The sequence below is a fragment of the Protobothrops mucrosquamatus genome, unplaced genomic scaffold (assembly GCF_001527695.2).
Source record: "Protobothrops mucrosquamatus isolate PMUCROS unplaced genomic scaffold, P.Mucros_1.0 scaffold618, whole genome shotgun sequence".
Taxonomy (NCBI): Eukaryota; Metazoa; Chordata; class Lepidosauria; order Squamata; family Viperidae; genus Protobothrops; species Protobothrops mucrosquamatus.
In genome coordinates, this window is record NW_015386914.1 from 120,416 (window position 1) to 143,592 (window position 23,177).

Genomic DNA, 23,177 nt, shown 5'->3' on the forward strand with positions numbered 1-23,177 from the left:
AAACTCACATTCACTTTAAGTTGCAGCGGTGGCGGCGGCTTCTAGCTTCGCCGAAGCGAAGGCGTCCTGGATCGCGGAGAAACCTCGGGGCTCCGGAGGAGTTCTCACCTACATCGTCCACATGGGACGACTCGGGAACTCAACTCCTACCCCGGGCAGCTCACCTATCCCCTTATGCCCAGGGGAAGGGTATCAAGCCATTTGACAGCTGGTGCTGGCTGTCAAAACGGCTTTTACGCTAAAACAGGCGGGAGGCAGCAAACAGCTGCGTCCGACGAGGTCGCCTGCCACCGGAAGTCCCCGCTATCATTAGCATATTGATGATAGCAAACCACATGCCAGCAAATAATCTCTCCCAGTGGCATCATATAGATATTAAATAAGAGGAGAGGCAAACTTAAGCTCTGAGGCACCCCAGATAACAGGGGCCTAGGGCTGGTCCTCTCCTCCCCCACCAACACTGACTGCCATTGCTAGAACCCATATATTATTAAGGAGAACTCTTTTCTATTTCTTTTACTTCAGTACTCTGGGTTCTGTCATACTCCTGAAGGGGAGGGGGGAAGACATTGCAGGCTGTCTCTTTGTTTCTTGCTATTGCTACAATGTATCCATTTTACTGTTCTGCATTTTACTCTTTGAACTGTCTCTCCCTTGATGTTACCTTGGGGTGAGAAAGGAATGTGCCTCCGGCCACCTGGTTTATCTCTCATTTCGGAAGGGAAGGTATGAAGACCCAACAACAACACCGGCGTTATCAGCTCTTTCCCACAACAGACTTAACATCTGAGGATTGGCCCATTCAAACTGACTGGATGAACTATTGGGGTGGAGTTTGCTTGGGACTCTTTTAACCTATTGATCTGAGTGGGAAACCCTCAGAACCTGCCTATTATGCCTATTATCAGTTCCGTTTGAAAGAAACTGCTTCCACGAGTTCTGCTTTCTTGGGATGAGGTTTTGAAGTGGGCTCTAACATTCATGGAGAAAGAAGAACCATGGCAGAACAGTGTCCTCACATGCCTAATCCCCAAGGCTGGTCCAGCAAAATGGCTGATGATAGCAAAAGCAGCTGAGAGATCCAGAAAAGCAAGGATGAACACACCACCCACATCTCCAGCTCTTCAAAGATCATCCACAAGTGTGATCAATGCTGTCTCATACTGTAACCCAGCCTGAATCCTGACTGAAAGGGGAGCTCATTGTGGTTATTAGGGCTTATGGGTGGGGGAAAATACCTTAGGGCTAGCAGTAAACTAGAAGACATGACACTTTTTACAACCATACATGAAAAATGATTAAAATTAACATTGACATCAAACCATTATTTCTATTGTTTGATTGCAATAAATGGTTATACTCATAATTTCTTAGGTTTATTGATATATTCTAATTAAACATTAAAAACATTGTATTACCCCACTCCCTGCACAGTATTCATTTTACCTCTCCAGTGTTTTGAAGGACTGGATAACATCCTTTGCGTGGCACCATAAAAAATATACCTGAAAACAAATGTGAATAAATTATAATGGGTCCCATAGAAAAAGTAGCACTCAATTAATCATGCATAAAAACAAAAGTATCTAGAAAAATGTGCAAGTCATTTCCTTCACTTTTTCAATTCAGAGACAGATATTCTGAGGGGCCCTCCCTATCCAACAGGAACCAAGTTTCCCTGAAAAGGGCTGTTGGATAGCTATCAGCAGATACAATAATAGTGGACATATGTTGATGTTTCACAATCCTTACCATCTAATATCTGATCAGACTCACTTTGAGTCTTCCTACAATGGTGCTCCAGTGTCCTTTCTACTCCTGACTCATTTCCCATGTTCCCATTAGTTAATCATTCATATTTTAAGCATGAGGGTAATTTTTTTCACTACCATGCATAGGGAAATAGATGTTCAATTAGTCGTGGTTTTAATAAAAATAATTGGAAAAATCATGCAACAACCTTTTTAAATGTATACCAAATTTGACTGTGCCCCTATCTTCTAATGCAGTGTAAGAAATTAATTCAGTTTTTAGTTATAAGGTTTGTTATTTCAAAACATTGGAAAGATAAAGTAGGCTTTAATTGGATCAATAATAATTAAGTGTGTTGAAAAACTGCTTTGTTTGAACACTGAGTTTTGAGAAGGAGACCCCTGCCTTATGAACAACCTCCACACCCCTATCCCTCCAAGATTTGCATGGCATGACTCTCTGGATGGCAAGCAGAATTGGGCCTTTCTCAGGTATGGGAATGTGAAGATAGTCTTTAACTGGACATGACATATTTTGATAAAGTACTTTTTTTACACTAACTGCAATTTGTTTTTCTTAAATGAGCCCTGTATTATATTTTTATTGTTTTTCACCCAGAATTCCAATGGCAGATGGCAACTACAGTAGTGGCCAAAATTGTGGAAACCTTTTGGGAAAAGTGTATTTTTGAGGTTTGATGGCCAATAACACCACTTTTTTTGGAGTAGTACCATAAAATTATATATCAATGGAAAGATAATTTAATCAGGAATGTAATGCAACAAAGTTTGTTCAATTATCTGTACTGTATTCTATGAAACGTTATAGCCAAATAACCAGAAAAAGGAAGCACAACTTGCTTAGGTTGATATCAGGTAGCTTTCCTTCATCTGATTGTAGTCAATGAGCATGAGTGTTTAGAGAGCCAACCAGGTGTCATCTTGTTTTGGCAATGAGCCAATCAGATCACAATAGGATTCAGTTATTGATGTCATGTATTGAAGCTGAGAGGAGGACATTTGTCAGTGTGTTATGTGATCACTATCAAGTTGGTTGGGTTTTTTTGTGTTCTTTCATTTAGTGAGCTTGTAAAACATAATAAAATTAAAGTAATGGTGCAAAGAGTTGACTGGTTGCCCAGAAAGTGATGTAAAATAGTATTATTAAGTGAACAAGGCTACAGTTATGAAGAAATTAGAAGAAAAATTGGTGGAAACTTAACCAAAGGTGGCATTTCTACTGTACACTTTTCCCAAAAGGTTTCCACAATTTTGGCCACTACTGTATATAAATATGCTAAATGAATACCTAATTGTCTCTTTTAATAGACTACCTTTCCATATAATACTGAGGGAAGTCAGCTCCCCAGAGAAGGAAATATTAAAAAGGCAGAAAAATATATTTCCTTCAAGGATCTTAAAGAGACAGAAAAGCATGCCCAGTTTTCCTTGATAGCCCCAAATCTCTCTGTCCCAAGCAGGAGCCAGCCCTATACAAATGCAGATGTAACCATCAGAAAGTTGGAGCCAGAAAACTCAAGAAGACAAAGAGACCAAAAATCTGCGTACCCCACCCAAACTCTAAGAGTCATTAGCCCAGCCCCAGGGAAGCAGGATATGACTTTTGGGACATAATAGGATTAAACCACAGATACCAAGGCCTAGAAAAGCACACTCAGACTCAGTTCAAAGTTCATGCCACAGGAACAGGAAACTATTCCAATCAAAAGGCTTTCAGAGGGTATAAAAACCTACTCCACATGTGCTCATTCCTTGATTTCTCTCCTCCTTCCTGCCAGAACCATCTTTCAGTCTGGCTCTTCAATAAACTGTAACCTTCTTCCCAAAGCAGTCGCCAAGTTGTTTAATTATCCCCGGCTTGGATGAACCAGGATGAAGACTTTACTTCCAACAAATTGGCACCCCAGATGGGACTCCAAGCTAACGTCTCCAATGGAGTGAGACTGGTAAACCCCATCTTGCCGGCAGCAGACCCCTTGTGTCTGTAGATGGGTTTCCCAGGCCTTGCCCATGTGGAGCCAAGGTAGTAAAGGGAGTTTTGGGTTTGAGCTCAAGGGCTGCTTTGGAAAGAAGGTGAAGGTGAGTACCTCTAAATTTTAAGTTTAAAGCCCAGGGGAACAAAGGAAATGTGTGTATGTCTGTATGTGTGAGTGAGTGAGAAGACCCTTTTTTCCCAATCACAGTTGGATTTTGCTCCTTCTGGTCTTTCCTAGCCACAGAAAAAATCTGTTTAATTGGCAGAACCTGGAAAGCATGGGGGTTTGGCCAGAGTGTAGGACCTTTTGTTAGGGAAAAGGGAGAGGCTGTGTGAAAATGGAATGGAATGAATGAATGAGAGAATTGGATTTGGGCAACTAGCTGGTAAGGCCCTGTAAGCAAAGCCCATCTGTAGGAGGGGCCGGTACTAAAGTGCACAAAGCATAGGTCCTCCCAGACTTCTCTTAAGTCTGAAAACTTCAGGCGGGGTGTAAACGGAGGCCGGGTATCTGTGCAGCAGATCCTCCTCAATTTATTTTTGAGGTCCGCAAAGTGACGGCAGAGAGTTCCCTAAACTGGAAGGCCCTTACTCCGTGTAGGGAAGCGGAGTCTTCCTGGGCAATTTTTTAGTGCCCAAAAACTGTAGGCGGGGCGGCAGGGTTGTTGTCACTAAGAGCGGCTGGGAAGTGCTGCTAGGAAGAAACCCGACTGAGCCAGATTGGACCCCACATCGGAAGGGGAACATGGGTAGCTGCAATTTGAGGGTTGGAATTAGGACACTTATTGGAGATTTGCTCGAGGTGTGGGACGAGAGGCGAGTGCCTGTCCTGGATGGTATGAAAAAGAAAAAGCGAGCAAGACAAATTTGTGAAGAATGGGCTTTGCTAGGGCTTTGCTGGGAAACCAATTTGGCTAAATAAAGGTACTTAAAGGGAAAATAAGAAATAGTGATTCTCTTTCTTTCTCTCTCTCTCTCTCTCTCTCTCTATGTAACCACGTGGTATGTTTAAAATGTGCGCCTTCCCTAACTTGAGTTATCTGAAATTTATGGTGGGAATGACTAGGATGTGTAAAACTAAGACTTCTTTTTCCTTTTCTGTTCTCTTGTCTTTGTGTATATATGTGTGTCAAAGTCTTTGTGTGTGAGGTAAATGTGACTATTAACTGTTTCAAATCCAAAGAGAAAAGAATTTTAAATTCTGCTAGAAATTCTGCTTAAAATAAGCCATAAAAAGGAAATACCTCACTCTGTTTGTCTGGCCAACAAACAGAGTGAAGAAAAATGTGTTTGTTTGTTTGTTTGTTTTTTCTTTTCCTCTTTCTCTCTGTGTACTCTTAGGAACAGCCCAAAGTTAGCATGAGGGAATGTTTTAAGTTCATCTGCTAGAAAGGTTTCACTCTTGCATTTAATAATATATAATAAAGTTGGAAGGGACCTTGGAGGTCATCTAGTCCAACCCCCTACTCAGGCAGGAAACCCTATACGAACTTTATCAAATGCCTTACTGAAGTTCAAGAAAATTATATCCACAGCATTCCTCTGATACACTAATTTTGTCACTTGGTCAAAGAATGCAGTAAGATGTGTCTAGCATGATCTGTTTTTGACAAACCCATGTTGGCTTTTAGTAATGACTTTGTTTGCCTCTAGGTGTTCGCTGATTCTTGTTTGATTATCTTTTCCAGAATCGTCCCAGGTATTGAGGTCAGGCTGATGGGTCTGTAGTTTCCTGGATCTATTTTTTTTCTTTTTTTTGAAGAGGGGAACTACATCAGCTCTTTTGCAGTCCTCTGGTAGTTTCCCAGTGCTCCAGGATCTTTGAAAAATATAGTTCAGTGGTTCTGAGATCACATCTGCCAGTTTCTTGAGAACCTTGGGGTATAATCCATCTGGTCCTGGTGATTTGAACTCATCTAGGCTGAATAGGTGCTCACTTACCATTTTCTTGTCTATCTTAACTTGTGTTTCTAATATATTTTTTATGGTACTGTTTTTGATAAGTTGGACTGTTTTTTTCCCTTTGTGTAAATGCAAAAAAAAATGAATTAAATAGTTCTGCTTTCTTCCTGTTGCTTGTCACCTTCTTGCCATTTCCCCCCAATCATTTCCTTAACTTTTTTCCTTGTTTTTTTTTACACATTGAAAGAAGCTTTTTTATTATTTTTGACTTTGGTCACAAGCCTTAGTTCATTTTGAGCCTTAGCTTTCCTCATCTCATCTTTGCAGGCTCGGACTATTTGCTAATATTCTGCTTTAGTTATGTGCCCCTCTTTCCACTTTTTATACTTGTCCCTCTTATCTTTCAATTTATCAGAGAGTTCTTTATGCAGCCATGCTGGTTTCTTTTGAGAGCTATTATTTTTCTTCTTTGTTGGTATTGTGCTAGACTGGGTTATTTTTTTAAAAACAATTCCCAAGCTTCTTGTTTTTCCCTTGAGGATTCTCATCCATGGAATCCTTCCCAAGCCCTCTCTAAGTTTATTGAAATTAGCTCTCTTAAAGTCCAAGACTCTAGTTTGACTGTGTTCTATTGTCATGTGCTTCCTACATACCTTAGTTAGCTGACTAGCAAAAAGCTCATCTATTTCCCCTTTTATATTGACTCAAATGCATTCAAGACAGTTTTCATCATTGTTGTGCCCTATTTCTGTTGATATGTACTTATTTCATATATAGAGAGAAACTCCACCTCCTCTTTTATTTGGTCTGTTTCTTTTAAACAATTGAAATCCCTCTAGCTGAGTGTTCCATTTGTGGGTTTTATCCCACCATGTTTCCATAATGACAACTATATCATATCTGCCCTCATTTACCTGAATTTCTAGTTCATCTTCTTTACTGTTCATACTCTGTGCATTGGTGTATAGACATTTGAGTCCTTTATGACTGACACCTATGTGGTGCCTGAGTTCCCCTATTTTCTTACCACCTGTTTGGTTAGTGCACTTTGTGTGACACTCGCTATTAAAAGCTTGATTTTGCTTGATAGCAAGGTTGATATTCTTGTCCATACACACATCTATGTTACTTGCACTGCTAACCCTGTAATTTTTTGATTGCCGGGGACAGGGGTGTTCTGTATCAATTAACTCATTGTCCCTTGTTTAGTTTAAATATTCCTCCAGAAAATCTGTGAGTTTATTGCCAAGTAACTCAGTCCCTTTCTTTGATGGATGCAAACCGTTTCTTTTGTACATTATTTCATTGGACCAGCTACAGACATTATGACCATTCAGCATGAATCCCTGGCTAGCTAGACAGAATGGTCCTCAAACATACCTTTCATAATTTCCAAAATTGTCATTTCTAGTTTTTTGGTCAGTGTCTGTTGTTGGGTTAATTTCCTTCTCAATTCTGTCTAAAAGGTGTTAATTTTGTTCCAGGGGGAATCCAGTGTTAATTATTTTATTGTTGTGTACCTTTTGGTGTTTCTATTCTAATTCTGTCAATTCTAATTGCTGTTAGCCAGTTCTGCATTCCTTATAGCCAGCGTGTGTTAAGTGTTTGTTTATTTAGCCTCAGGCTGCCGCTGAGTCAGACTAGTTTGTATTGGGTTCTTCCTCTATGTGCCAATATATTTTCCTCTTTGGAGTGAGGAGGGGGTGTCCTGCCTGCTGGGTTCCTGCCCCAAGCTCTGAAAATCATTCTGCAATGTGTTGTACATGGGTTTTATCTATCTATACTTTTCCTGAAAAATGTGTGTCTAGCTACAAGAGCCTCCTGTAGCTCACGTTTGCTTGTGTAGGGAAATAATCTTAAATTACTTTTCTTATCCTATCACTAATTGGTGAAACTACTATGAAGCTTTTCTGAAACATATAAGCATTTCTCAATCTCTGTATTTTAGAATAAATGTTATAGGCAGATTCTCCTGCCCCTGGAAAATTGCATACCTTAAAATATTAGGCTTTTAAAATTATTTGGAGCTTTCAGCATTCTCAAGCTGCCTAGCATTTTTTTTAGTTGCAAGTCCTTGTCTTTAACATGTTGCAAATGTTCAAGTTCAAAAGTGAAACATTTCATTTTGTTGTTTTCTTACCAGAATCCAGGTTTTTCTTGTCCTCATCTGTGATTGTCCTCATTTGTCTGCCTATCTGTTTCTTTAACAACTGCAGTATTAATGCCTTTTCAAACTGCCTGCAAGCTACTCACCCTCATGTACATCTCCTTTTCTTGTCCTTTGTTCTCCCTATCTTTTGTCTGCCTCTCCTGGGAGAGTCCACCCAGAAAGGGGGGGGCAGAATCTTATTCTCATGTCTTTCAACCCTGCACAGATGACACCCCCCCAACCTTTGGAAGCAGAGAACACTGACCCAGATGCTGCCTCCATCCATTTGAGCCATGGAATTGAGTTTTGAATCCAGCCATCCACTAAAAAGCCACCATGCAACCTGAGTGGAGAATCTTCCCAAATCCTACCATTTCCCCAGATGCCTATGAAAAGCTACAAAGCAGAAGGAAGAAAGCCTGGAGCCACTGGTGCCATGTGAAGCCTCAGAAAAAAAATAGAAAGACTGGGGGAGGGTGGAAAGTCATTGTAAAGTTTTTCTTTCTTGCCCCATTTGTATTGTAACAAGCCAGTTGAATGTATTCATGGAGAGATGGCATTTGGGAATAGTTGGCACAGCAAGTACTGAACACCTTGGACTTCTATCTGGTGGGAGGGAAAATTTATCCAGAATGTTTGTATTGCCTGTTTTGTATTAGTAACTACACATACACACACACACACACACACACACACCATTCATAATCACACTTGAGTCTCTTTCACCTACTTTCAATAAAGTTCCCCAGGCTGATTTTTGCTCTATTGCACCAAAGCTTTGTAGGCACAGCTGTCAGCAAATTCCAAGGGGGGGGGAACCAGGTCCCCTCAGGCAATTTTGCAATTCTTATGCCCTGACTGAGGAAGTAGCAGGAAAGAGATCCCCAAACCTCAGCCCTGAATATCTTGCACTGGTGGACTCAGATTGGGACTCCTAGAGCTCACTATGTGCAATTTAAGAAAAATTTAATAGCCTGGCATACTGGCTAACCTTAATTGGACATTACAAACCTGGATGCACTGAACTAAGAGCTAAGGCAGGAAACAACCCTTGAAAATGGGCAGCCAATGGTTATGTACGGAGGAAAACCATGGCTGTGAAGAATTTTGGGAGTAATGTGCAAATCTGACTGGAAGCTAAAAGTGACATCCAACATTTGAAAATGATTGGCACAGAATATTGGACATTATAAATTTCTTTTCCACCTAACAAAATTTTTGCCCTGACTTTTAGAACTTTATGGGTTGCAAGCTCCCCTTTTGGGAGCCACTGAAGGGATCTTTTTTTTGGCTTAACAGTTTAAAGCTTGTCTACCAAGTCTCCCTGACCAAATCAATTTTAATCTTGTGCCAGTAAGTGTGTCATTCTCATACTTAAGGCACAAAGTGAAGATTGAGGGAAGTCAGCTCCCCAGAGAAGGAAATATTAAAAAGGCAGAAAAATATATTTCCTTCAAGGATCTTAAAGAGACAGAAAAGCATGCCCAGTTTTCCTTGATAGCCCCAAATCTCTCTGTCCCAAGCAGGAGCCAGCCCTATACAAATGCAGATGTAACCATCAGAAAGTTGGAGCCAGAAACTCAAGAAGACAAAGAGACCTAAAATCTGCATACCCCACCCAAACTCTAAGAGTCATTAGCCCAGCCCCAGGGAAGCAGGATATGACTTTTGGGACATAATAGGATTAAACCACAGATACCAAGGCCTAGAAAAGCACACTCAGACTCAGTTCAAAGTTCATGCCACAGGAACAGGAAACTATTCCAAACAAAAGGCTTTCAGAGGGTATAAAAACCTACTCCACATGTGCTCATTCCTTGATTTCTCTCCTCCTTCCTGCCAGAACCATCTTTCAGTCTGGCTCTTCAATAAACTGTAACCTTCTTCCCAAAGCAGTCGCCATGTTGTTTATTTATCCCCGGCTTGGATGAACCAGGATGAAGGCTTTACTTCCAACAATACAAAAAAGGTTATAGATAAAAATTGAAAAGAGGAAGCTAATGGTAAATCCAGACAAGATCATGAAGGACAAGGCTATTTCTATGATAATAAAAAACCAGATTAGCTAAAGCAGATGTCTTTCCAGAAGTAAAGGCTGGAGCAGAGAAAGAGAGAAATAAAATAGATGCTTTAAAGTTAGTAAGAATATCATAGATTGCAAGAAAAACAAGCCAATCAAAGTCCCTGTCAGGCTGCTCTCCCCATCACCTGGGCTGCAGCCTGCACAATCCTGAGTGGGAGGGGGATGGGAGGGAAAGGGGGACTGTTGTAAAGGGGGAAAGGGGGGGACCAGTGCAGACATGAAGCAGAGGTGTGAACCAATCACATCAGGCCCACTTCAAAGACTTTTGGGCACCCAGGACCTGGGAATGGAATGTTAACTGCTTCTCAATGTGTCCTATTCTCAAAACATCCAGGTACCATCATACTGGGCATTAACAAATGGGTCAAAGGGGTGTGGGCTAAGGGTTTGGAACAATGTAGCAATTTGCACGGGTTTTCTTCAGATCTGGCCTTGTTTAGCTGCATCCAGTTGTCTCTAGTAAGATATCAATTAGAACAGAGCTGGAAGGGACCTTGGAGATCTTCTTGTCCAACCCTCTGTTCAACCAGGAGACCTTATACCATTTCAGAGAGGTAGTTGTCCAGTCTTTTCTTTAAATCCTCTAGTGATGAAGCACTTATAACTTCTGAAGGCAAACCAGTGGTGGGATTCAAATATGTGAACAACCGGTTCTCTGTGTAGATTTCGCTTCCGGAAGTCTGTTCTGGGCCTGGGCAACAAAAAATTAGCTACCATTTCTGCTGAACTGATGCGAACTGGCTGAATCCCATCAGTGAGGCAAGCTGTTCTACTGGTTAATTGTCCCCACTGTTAGGAAGTTTCTCCTTAATTCCAGGTTGTTTCTCTCATTGATTTGTTTCCATCGTTTCTAGTCTTGCCTTTTGATGCTTTGGAAAATAAGTCGACCCCCTGCTCTTTTTGGCAGCCCCTCAAATACTGGAATACTTTTTCCAAAGTCTCAACATCTTTTCTGTAATGTGGTGACCAAAACTGGATGCAGTATTGTAGGTTTGGTCTTACTAAAGATTTATAAAGTGATACTAATACTTCACATGATTTTGATTCTATGCTTCTGTTTATACAACCAAGAATTGTATTAGCTTTTTTGGCTGCTGCCTCATAATGCTGGCTCATGTTTAAGTAATTGTTCACTAGGACTTCAAGATCCCTCTCACAGTTACTATTTTTGAGCTAGGTTTTGCCTAATCTATACTTGTACCTAGGTGTAAAACTTTACTTTTCTCCACATTAAAGTTCATGTTGTTGGATAGGGCCCATTGTTCAAGTCTGTCAAGATCTTTTTGGATCCTGAGCCTGTCTTCTGGAATGTTGGCTATTCCTGTCAGCTTAGTGTCATCTGCAAATCTGATGAGTTCCCCTTCTATTCCCTCATCTAAGTCATTTATAAAGATATTGAAGAGTACTGGGCCTAAGATGGAACCTTGTGGTAGCCAACTACTTACTTCCCCTCAGGTAGATGTAGTACCATTAAGGATGACTCATTGAGTATGCTTTGTCAGCCAGTTACAAATCCTTTTGGCAGTGATGCTGTCTATACCACATTATTCTAGTTTACTAAGAAGTAGATTGTGGTCTACTTTGTCAAATGCCTTGCTGAAGTCTAAGTATACTATGTCCAGAGCATTTTGCTGGTCTACTAATTTAGTCACTTTGTCAAATAATGGAATGAGATTGGTGTGCCATGATCTGTTTTTAACAAACCCATGCTGGCTGCTAGTTATAACTTTATTGTTTCTAGATGTTCACAGATCTGTTTTTTAATTATTTTTTCCAGTATCTTTCCAGGAATTGATATTAGGCTGATTGGTCTGTAGTTTCCTGGGTCTATTTTATGTTCTTTTTTGAAGATGGGAACCACATCAGCTCTTTTCCAATCCTCTGGTAGTTCCCAGGTGCTCCAGGATTTTTTAAAGATATGCTACAATGATTCTGAGATAACATCTGCCAGCTCCTTCAGATCTGTGGGATGTAATCCATCAGGTCCCAGTAATTTTTATTCATCAAGGTCAGACAGGTGTTTTCTTATCATTTTCTTGCTAATTTTAATTTTTATTTCTAGTCTTTCTTTTACAGTTATGTTTTTGGTAGGTTGGGCTGTAGTTTCTTTTTGCATGAAGACTGACGCAAAGAATGAATTAAACAGCTCTGCTTTCTCTCTACTGCCTGTTACTTCCTTGCCATCTTCTCCCTTTAGTGGACCAACTGTTTCCTCGGCTTTTTCTTGTTATTCATTCTGAGCCTTTGCTTTCCTGACTTCATCTTTGCAAATTTGGGCTGATATTCTGCCTTAGTTATGTGTACCACTTTCCATTTTTTATACTTACCCTTTTTGTCTTCAGTTTATCAGAGGGATCTTTGTGGATTTCTTGTTTTTCTTTTTCAGTGCTATTGTGTTGGACTGGGCTTTTATGATGATATTTTTCAGTGTTTTCCATGCATCATCATCATCATCATCATCATCATCATCATCATCATCATCATCATCATCATCATAATGGAGGTCTTCTAATCCAACCCCCTGCTCAGGGAGGAAACCCTATACCAGCGGTTCTCAACCTGTGGGTTGCGACCCTTTTGGGGGTCGAACAACAGTTTCACAGGGGTCGCCTAAGACCATCGGAAAACACATATTTCCGATGGTCTTAGGAACCGAGACACCGCTCCTCTATCCATCTCCAGGCGGATAGGGCCTATACAGTTAAGCAGATGGTTCGCTGTCTCTCTCTTCCATTAAACTTTGGGAAGTCCACCCATCTCGTTTTCCCTTCAATCAACTCAAGGAGGGGGAGGGGCACCCTCGTTGACCTCTGGGAGTTTGGGCGAGGCGGAGCCAGCCTTCCGCGTGGCTGGCTAGTGGCTGGGAGGGAGGGGAAGGAGGAGTGGGCTGGCTTGGATGATCGGGACGATCCTGTTATGTCCTGCTGCCCCTGTCGTGGCTCCTGCAGGCTTTCCAAGGTAACCGCCTCCCCCCTTCGGACTCGTCCCTCCCCCCCACTCAGGCGAAGCAGGCTGACCGTCGCTCCTCTCAGGGCGGGATGGGACAGGGCATCCAATCAGGCAAAGGGCATGGCTGCTGGGCTGCCACCGTCCCACCGAGGCTTCTTGCTCGTGTGCCAGGCTCCGGCCTTCGTCGGGCAGCTGGCCCAATGGCAAAAAGGATGCCCGGGAGGAGTATCCCATTTGCGCCGCCCGTCTCCGCCCAGCGCTGGGAGCCGGGGTTTCATTGGGCCTTCCCGCCCCCTCCCCATCCCGCCTTCCGGCGTGCTGGTGAAGTTTCTCCCCTCAGAGGATCAAAACAGCCGGACCGAGGCGGCCATGAGGTTGCTTGTAACTGAAATCGACACTGAAATGGGTCCTGGAAATTATACTGTGTTTTAAAATCTGTAAGAAAAGGCAAATGGTTGGAACAAGAGGAGGATAGGCGTGTGTGTGAAAAAAATAATAAGGCACATGGGCAGGTGGGATCGGAGGACCGGAAACAACTTTGCTTGTTTTGTAATGATTGACTTTTACATGAGACTTTACTTGCATTATTTTCTTGCAACCTAATGAGGTAGATCAGTTTTATTTTCCCTGCTGTTCAGTTGGAAGGGAGAGGATGTAAGAGCAGGCATTGCCAACAAAAAATAAAGTGTTCATAAGTAAGTCAATCCCAAAAAAGGGTAGTTTAGACACTAAAACTAATAGTCGTACGGAACCTAACGTACACAGTGTAAAGTAAAGAAAAACCCCGGAGTAACGGGACAACACTCTACATCTTTTCCGGGTAACCAAACTTTCAATGAATGAAAGATTATTAACCCTACCAAAACTCTGACGTGTATATCAAATTTCAGTCCCTCAATATCCTAAATATCATGCTTACAACTTTTTGTGTATAACTTTATTCTGTCTCATTTCTTCTAATCGTGTTTACAAAGTAAAATCTTAATTTTACTTAAATTGGGTCTTTGTTTCTACAGTGCTTATTCACCTGGTCAACTAATTTTTGAAATTAATGTCAGTTAATTTGCTTTTATTTGAATCAAGAATAGAAAAGTTAGGTTTGTCAGTAAGCACTTCTTGTTTACTGTCTGATTTCAAATTCAACTGAATCATAAAATGGTGATATTGCTAAACCCAAATATTCAAAGTCCTATGTGAGACTTACATAATGCACAATTGTTATAGATCCTGGCTCCCTATTTTGATTCCAAAAGCAACAAACAACATATTCACCAACACATTTCTTTGTGCTTTTCAGAATTCATGCCTTACTCAATCTGCATTTTTTTGTGGATTCTGTTTTTTTAAAAAACAAACAAACAAAAAACAACAACACCTGGATGAGAAGGATAACACTACTCTCAAACATAACCTATCTTTTGTAAAATGCCTCTGGACTCCATATAGATCCCAGATACTTCTTTTAGAAACTAATAATAAATATCATGTATGAAATGAAATGATGAATGAGTGCAATCCAGGGCTTTGTGATTTTTGTGATTAATCACTATGCTTTAATTATGTTCAATTTGTAACAATGAAAATACATCCTGCATATCAGATATTTACATTACAATTCATAACAGTAGCAAAATTACAGTTATGAAGTAGCAACGAAAATAATTTTATGGTTGGAGGTCACCACAACATGAGGAACTGTATTAAAGGGTCGCGGCATTAGGAAGGTTGAGAACCACTGCCCTATACCATTTCAGACAAATGGTTGTCCAGTCTCTTCTTAAAAACTTCCAGTGTTGGAGCATTCACAACTTCTGGAGATAGGTTGTTCCACTGATTAATTGTTCTGTCAGAAAATTTCTTCTTAACTCTAGATTGCTTCTCTCTTTCATTAGTTTCCATCCATTTCTTCCTGTCCTGCCTTCAGCTGCTTTGGAGAATAGCTTGACTCCCTCTTCTTTGTGGCAACCTCTGAAATATTGGAACACTGTTATCATGTCACCCCTAGTCCTTCTCTTCATTAAACTAGACATACCCAATTCCAGCAACTTTCCTTATATGTTTTAGCCTCCAGTCCCCTAATCATCTTTGTTGCTCTTCTCTGTACTCTTTCTAGAGTCTCAACATCTTTTTACATCATGGTGACCAAAACTGGATGCAGTATTCCAAGTATGGCCTTACCAAGGCATTGTAAAGTGATATTAACACTTCACATGATCTTGATTCTATCCCTCTATTAATGCAGCCTAGCACTGTGTTGCTTTTTTGGCAACTGCAGCACACTGCTGGCTCATATTTAAGTGATTGTCCACTAGGACTCCGAGATCCCTCTCACAGTTATTACTATTGAGCAAGGTACCACCTATACTATACCTGTGCATTTGGTTTTTCTTGCCTAAATGTAGAACCTTACTTTTTTCAACATTGAATTTAATTTTGTTAGATAGTGCCCAATGTTCAAGTCTGTCAAGATCCTTCTGTATCTTAAACCTATCTTCTGGAGAGTTGGCTATTCTGCCAGCTTGGTGTCGTCTGCAAATTTGATGAGTTCCCCATCTACCCCCTCATCCAAATTGTTGATGAAGACGTTGAATAGCACTGGGCCCAGAACAGAGTCCTGCGGCACCCAGTACACTCTTCCCTCCATGTAGATGCAATTCTGTTGGGTATCACATGCTGAGTACACCTGGTCAGCCAGCTACGAATCCATCTGGTGGTTATGCTGTCTAATCCACATTTTTCTATCTTATCAAGTAGTAGGTTATGGTCTACTTTATCAAATGCCTTACTGAAGTCCAAGTAAATTATATCCACAACATTCCTCTGGTCCACTAATTTTGTCACCTGGTCAAAGAATGCAATAAGATTTGTCTGGCATGAACTGTTTTTGACAGACCAACGTTAGCTTTTTGTTAATGACTTTGTTTGCCTGTAGGTGTTCACTGATTCATTCCTTGATTATCTTTTCCAGAATCTTCCCAGGTATTGAGGCTTCTTGAGTTGTTTTCCCCTTTAGGATTTTTATCCATGGAATTTTTCTTAGGCTCTCTCTGAGTTTGTTAAAATCAGTTCTTTTAAAATTTAAGACACTGGATTTCTGGTTCCGGATTGCAGCGCACCCAGTTGTACGGAGAAACTCGTCTCTTCGCCGGCTGCTTTCCCTCCGCCGGTAGACCCCTATCAGGTCGAAAAGTCACCCTGGAGGGGCGACCACCGTCGAGGAGGCTCTAGTCCGACTGCAGAAGGGCGGCAGTTCCTTCCGCAGTCCGAGCTAGCTCCATAGGGCCGATGGAGAAGAAGATCGGCCAGTAAAATGGCCGATCACCCAGCTGTACCAGCCAAAAGTCAGAAGAACAGCTAAGCATAAAGAACCACCATGGTGAATCCAGGTGAGACTCTTCCTTCCCTCTCTTTGCCCTAATTATTTTTCTGTAAAAGACCTTTGAACTACTTCCCTATCTTAAGAGAGCGGCGTTTGTGTGTACTTGGGAAAAAGAGCTTTGACAAAAGAAATAAAATAATTAATTTTTTACTATTTAATTTTTTGGATACCTAGGGGTCCTGAAAAAAAATTTCTATCATAGAACATTATTATTACTCTATTTATTATGTTGGAGATATCTGTTCTTTTTTATTTTTCTAATGAGACAAAATTTTATTAACTTGGAAAAAAGATTTTACAGTCCACTGAGGACATCTTGTGGTGAAAATTGCCATTGCCATTGTATTTCCTTTTGCTATTTGAAAATGGATTTGACCTTCAAATGATAATAAAAGGGAAAAGATAAAGAACTTGGAACAGCTGGGTGTTGAATTTGCCTACTAGAAATTTTGGAGGTGGATATTTGTTGACTCTTACTAAATACAGCCTCCACTAAAAGATTAAAAGACTATTTCACCACTGAAATGGAGGAATCTTACCCACAGCTCGATTATGAATTTATACTGGAAAAAATCTTGGAAGCTATGGCATATATGAAATCTTGGAGAAAAGTTAAAGATGATATCTCAGAACCACAAACTGATTCTCAAATTTTAATGGATCAAACTATAGGCCAAAGAACAATAGAGGAGGAACAGAATAACCCCAAAGAGGCCTCCACTCAAAAACATATACAACCGAAAGAGATGGAGGAATTACACCTACAACACAACTATGAACTTACACCAGGAGAAATCGTGGAAACTATTGACCAAATCAACTTTACACAACCCCATATACAATCCATGGAGAATTTTGATGATCAAAGAATAACTTTAACTAAGTTACCTGAATTATTAAAAACAATAGAGACTGACATCCAGACACAAGTCACTGAAAATTGTGATAATGTGGACAATCAACTAGTAAATATAAAATGGAATAAAACTGATTACATCATTCAGATGACACTGGAAGAAAGGGAAGAGAACTTTGACCAGTCTGAAGTGTCGAGAAATATTTCTATTCAAATATTGAGGTTTGATGATGCAAAAGCTTTATTGTGGAAACCGGTTTGGCACAGAAAGAAAGCTAGAGTTAGATTTAAAAATGTGTTTCAAAACTTCATCTAATGGGTGAAAAAGGCTTTAGAGATTTTGACTGATTTAATAACTAACGGAGTATGTGAATTCTGTAAAAGGATATTTTTTTTATTAATATTTTGTATTAGATATGATAATTATTTGGAGAGGTAAACTTTATCTAATGGGTTAAAAGACTTTCTATAGATATAGATTGATTGATAGAAATGTATCCTTTGGACTGATATTTTTATTTGAAGTAAGACAATTATTTTGTAATAGAAGGAGAAAAAGAGGGATCTGTGATAAGAGAAGAAATTGTATTAATAAATGATTTATTAGATTAAGAAATAGATTATATGTGAAAAATATAAGAATGTTATTGTTGGAACAATATATTTATTTTAGATAGAATTATTATGTTAGGGAAAAGGGAAATGAGGGATACCCGAAGTGTTAATAATATGTTTATTCAAGGCTAATTGGAATATTGTAACTGTAAATTAGTAAAGCTTAAAAACAGGACTTGGATTTTTATAACTGAAATGTGATTGATGACTGATTTGATTGATTGAACTCTATCTAATAAAATGTATTAATTTGAATATGTAATATTATATGAAGGAATTAGAGAGGAAACTCTTAATGAACTAACCTGAGTTATATACATATGATTTTGCTTTTGGATAATTGATACACCCATCACCACGTTGTTTCTTAAGCACTTTGATGTAAAAATTAAAAAACCAATAAAATTTCTTTTAAAAAAAAGTTCAAGACACTGGTTGAATAATATTTTATTGCTTGTGTTTGCATTACATTGAATTCCAATATGACATGGTCACTCTCACCCAAGGTTCTGGCAACTTCAACTCCCTCTATCACTTCTTCTCTATTAGTAAGAATTAGGTCCAGTTCGTTAGCTCAGTAGCCTCTAAGATTTTTTTCAAGTATAAATTTGAAGTTAAGCTGTGGGTGGTGTTCCTCCATTTCTGTGGTATTTACGAACAGTCCTTTAGTGGAGGCTATTTTTAATAAAAGTCAATAACTATCCACCTCCACTATAGAGAATTATTTTCACCACCCAGCTGTTTCAAGTTCTTATCTTTTTTGAAAATGTCAAGGACAAATTTTAGTCTCAGAAGTCTCCCAGTCAAAAAAAGTTTTTCACTTGCTGTACCAAATTTTGCCACAAATGTCCCCAGTAACATACAAAGTTAAGCTTTTATCCAGTTCAAAGAAGGAAGAGAGAAATATTCTTTTTTTTCAGCTTAGCAAACAAATAAAACAATAAATTTCTGTGAGAATAAAGAATTTTTTGGGAGCCCAGGTATCCAGAAATTACAAGTCCAAATATTTGGTCGTTTAGTCTAGTTGTTCTCTCTCTTTTTTTTAGGTTTATATTCCCAAAGTAGGCAGGAGCCGCAGAATTGAGCAGGGGGAAAGGGGTATTTCCAAAGGCTTTTACAGGAAAATAGTTGGGAAGCAGGAAAGGTAAGGTAAGGTCTCACTCAACTCCTCCACATTGTTTTTGTCATGCTTAGTAGTGCTTTGGGCTTTTGGCTGGAATGGCTTGGTGATCGGCCATGTTAATGGCTGATCTTTTCTTTGTCGGTCCAAAGGAGCTGCCTCGGATCCAACGGAAGGGCTACCGCCCTTCCGAGGTCAGTCAAGGGTCCTCCTCAGTGGTGGTCGCCCCTCCAGGGCAACTTTCAACCCTTTGCCGAGTCTTCTGGCAGAGAAAAACCGGACGGCAGAGAAAGCAGCCTCCTCGCCCGCCCACCGGCACCACGATCACAAACCGGAAGCCACCTTAAAGCTACAAAAAGCAGCCCTGACTTCAATAGATGAACTTACAACCAAAAAAGCAACAGAAGAAGAAGGAACTAACACTAAAGTGGATTTGAAAGAATGCTAGCTACAATCTACTCAGAACTCCGACACCCAAACTTTGATTTCATCTAAAGAATCTGCAATTTCAACAGCAACAGAAACTGAAGAAAGCAATATTAAGACGGAAGGTGCTGAAAACTTACATACACAATACACTGAGAATTCAGATAACCCAGATGACCAAAAAACAACTACAACATTGAATATGATTTTTCATCTAAACCAGTTGAAATCAGAAGAAGACCAACCTGAACTCATGACAAATATATTAAGCCAAATATGGAGATTCAAACTATTAGGCCAACAATCTAATGACTATGAAAGGACTAGCTTCCTTGATAAGCTGATGACTGGATGGCCTCTCTTGATTCAAATGACATATGCAGGAATGAAGGGAGATCCACCCGAGGATTTAAAAGCTCTGTAATCGAAGCCGGTTTGGCACAAAAGGAAGGCCAGAGTTAGGCTCTTTATGTGACATTTAATGGAAGAGCCTTAAATCTCACTTAATGGGATAAGGAGATTTTAAAAGACATTAATTGATTTAATATTCAGGATTTATATCTATAAGGGAAATAAATTAGTTACTAAAATAATAGTTTTGAATTATAATATAGAAGATGAATTCAGAGGATAAAGGTTATTTTATGAGTAAGCAATGATATTAGAATGAGAAGTAGAATATGATTGTGAAATAAACTAAGAATTTATTTGAATAAATAATAAGTGTATTTTAGACATGATAACTATTCTGTAGTGAACTAAGGGAACTGTGGGTTATCTGAAACCTAAATACTATGGACATTAAGCCAACTGGAATACTGTAATTGAAATCAGATAAAAATTAAAAACAGGATCTGGAGACATATAAGTCAAAAGTTGTTGATAAATGTTTTAAATGATATAACTAGCAATGTATTAATTTGAATTTGGTATAATAACTAAGGGAAACAGAGAGGAAATTTTTGATGATGTAAACTGACATATGTATGGATAAGCTTGTTATTGGACTATGTATTACCCAACCATCATGTTGCTTCCTTAATACCCAAAGGTTTCTAAAAATGGAAAATTAATAAAACTTGTTTTAAAAAAAGAATTAGGTCCAGTATAGCTTTTCCTCTAGTTCCCTCTATCTTTTGGATGACAAAGTTGTCAGCTAAGTTAGTTAGGAATCTGCTTAATCTCCCACTTGCTGCAAAGTTGTCTCCCAGTTGATATCAGGGTAGTAAAAGTCTCCTATTACTACTGTGTTACGTTTACTACATACATTTGTCAATTGATTAGCAAAAAGTTTATCTACTTCTTCTGCTTGGCCGGGTGGCCTGTAGTATACACCTATAGCAATGTCACTTTTTTCCCTTTTTATATTAACACATATGGATTCTAGGAGGTTTTCATCATAGGTTTCATGTATTTCTGAATAGATGTAGTGATCTTCTATATATAATGCAACTGCATCTTCTCTTTTCTTAGGTCTGTTTCTTTTGAATAGTTTGTATCCTTCCATCAGTACATTCCAGTTACGAGTTTCATCCCACCAAGTTTTAGTAATGGAAACTCTATCATATCTGCCTTCATGTACTAATACTTCAAGTTCACTCTGTTTGTTCCCTAAACTTTGAGAATTAGTGTATAGGCATTTGACTCCTTTATGGGTCTTGGGTATGTTTCTTATATCTCCTACTTTGTAACTGGTATTTCCATCCTTTCCATCACTCTCTACTTCATTATGTTTTCCTTTTTTAATTTCTTCTTTCTCTTTACTCCCTACCTCCTAATGTGATTAGTTATTTAACAGTTTTTGCTTGGAATTAGGTTCTAAAAGTTGTGAAGATTGCCCTCCCCCTTCCCCTTCAATTTTAGTTTAAAGCCCTTTTAATAAGATGAGCCAATCATTTTTTTAATACGGTATATTTGTTCCAGTTCTTGTGAGGATCGCTCCATTCCTTGTCAGTAGCCCTTCATGTAGGTAATGAAGATAATGGTCTAGGAAGCCGAAGTTCTGTTGATGACATCAGTTTTTAAGCCAGTGGTTCATTTCTAAAATCCTTTACCCCCTCATTGATTGTTGACCTTTTGTTGGAAGTATAGATGAAAATACAACTTGTGCTCCTAATTCTTTAACTTTCTTCCCTAGCTATTTTAAATCTCTTGTGATTGTTTTCAGATTATTGTGTCATTGGTCCCCATGTGTGGGAGAAGAAAGGGGTAGTAATCTGTGGGGTTGATTATTTTAGTAAGGTACTCAGTTACATCTTTGATTTTTTTTGCTCAGGGAGACAATATACTTCCCTAGATTGACTGTTCGGTAGACTATAGTTTCTTTCCCCTAAGAATTGAATATCCTATCACCAATATTCCCCTTTCTTTCCCTAGGGACATCTGGGATACTTTTCTTCCTGCCACAGGTATGCTGGGTTGTGCCTCTTTTTAAGAAACTATTGATGAATGCTCTTTTGTGAGTATCTGCATATTTTCTTCCATGGGGAGACTATGAAAGTGATTGTTCAATTCCAGAGAGGCTTCATTGGAGTGAGTGGTAGGTTGCACTTGATTGTTGTTTTCTTCTAAAAATGGCATGTTTCCATTGGTCTTGCTCTTTAGGTATATATATAGGGTTGTTTTTTATGGAAGATATTTGTTCCCTATTGTGTTCAATTTGGGTGTATCGATTTTCTTTTTTATATTTATATATGGGGTCATTAGTTTTATAAGTTGTTTGCTCCCTATTGTGTTTTATTTTGGTGTAGTCTTGTTTAGATTGGGATTTCTTGCTTTGTTCATTGAGTTTTAGAGTGGCTAGAGTTGTCTCTAGACTTTTACTTTTTCTTCTAATAAATCAAGTAGTTTACATTTGATACATACGTAGTTGGGTCTTATTAGTATAAAAAGTTATACTATGGATAATACAAGGTAGTCCACAAAAATCCACAAAATATTTAAAAGTATTTAAAAATATTGTAAAAATATATTGCTCTCTCTGACTGTTTATAATCCACAAAAGAAGATAGAATGATAAAAGGTTACCATCTAGGCAATAAAAATTTACAATCCGGCACTAAAACCTTACAATAGTTGTAAACAAAATTTTTAAATGATCACTCTGTTTTCTCAGGATCATTCAATATATTTAAAAAATTGTGTTCAATTCATTCATGATTATTTAGTTAGTAAAGACTGGAATCCTTATAAATTATTATAAAAATACAGAGAGAAAAATAAAAAAACTCTTGCAAACATCTGCATTTAATTCATTAGAGAAAGAGAGAGGGAAAAAGAACACTCATGCAAACAGATCTGTATGCAATTCATTTTGCAATTATGTCTGTATAAGTATGCTATGTTAATGATAAAAAGAACTATGCAGTCAATATTGAAGAAAAACAGTTGTCTACAAAAAGAAAATTGTCTCAATGCTGAAAAAGTTTGTCAATGCTGGTATTTCCTCAATGTTATTAGGAGAACAAGGAACTGCAGTCTGATCATGCTACAAAGCAGAACTCAAAATTACAAAGAGTAATTACTGTATATTCTTGCTTTGACAATATGCAGAACTGTCTGGTATTTTTAGAGTTAATGCAGAGCAGAAGAGGGAGGAGGGAAAAGCCCGGGAAAGAGAGAGGAAGGGAACCTTTGACCTTCACACTAATTGGATAACGTGATATATGACAGCTAATTTAGGGAGGGAACATGCTGATAATTTAACTGCTCAGAGGAAGAGAATTTAGATCTTAGCATACTTTCGTTATGCCGTGCCGACATTTTGTAACAATAAATGACTTTTAGGAAAATCAATGCCTGGAAGTTCTTTGAAGTGTTTCATTAGCCGGAACCATAACATCATGCTAAGATCTCAAATCCTTTCCAAACGACCTGGGGTCCTGAACTCCGTCCACTGCCTCTAACCTTGAGAGGAGCTGGTAAAGATTCAGGGGAAGAAAATCTATCATG

The 23,177-nt window shown here is 39.0% G+C and overlaps 1 protein-coding gene across 1 annotated transcript in view; it reads right to left on the minus strand.

The window, feature by feature from the left end:
• Nucleotides 1-23,177, minus strand: part of OTOP1 (otopetrin 1) — a 162,542-nt gene that overhangs the window by 87,643 nt on the left and 51,722 nt on the right. Inside the window, exon 3 of the mRNA XM_015817660.1 lies at nt 1,447-1,505. Coding sequence (XP_015673146.1) covers nt 1,447-1,505 — 59 coding nt within the window. The remainder of the gene's footprint in view (nt 1-1,446; nt 1,506-23,177) is intronic.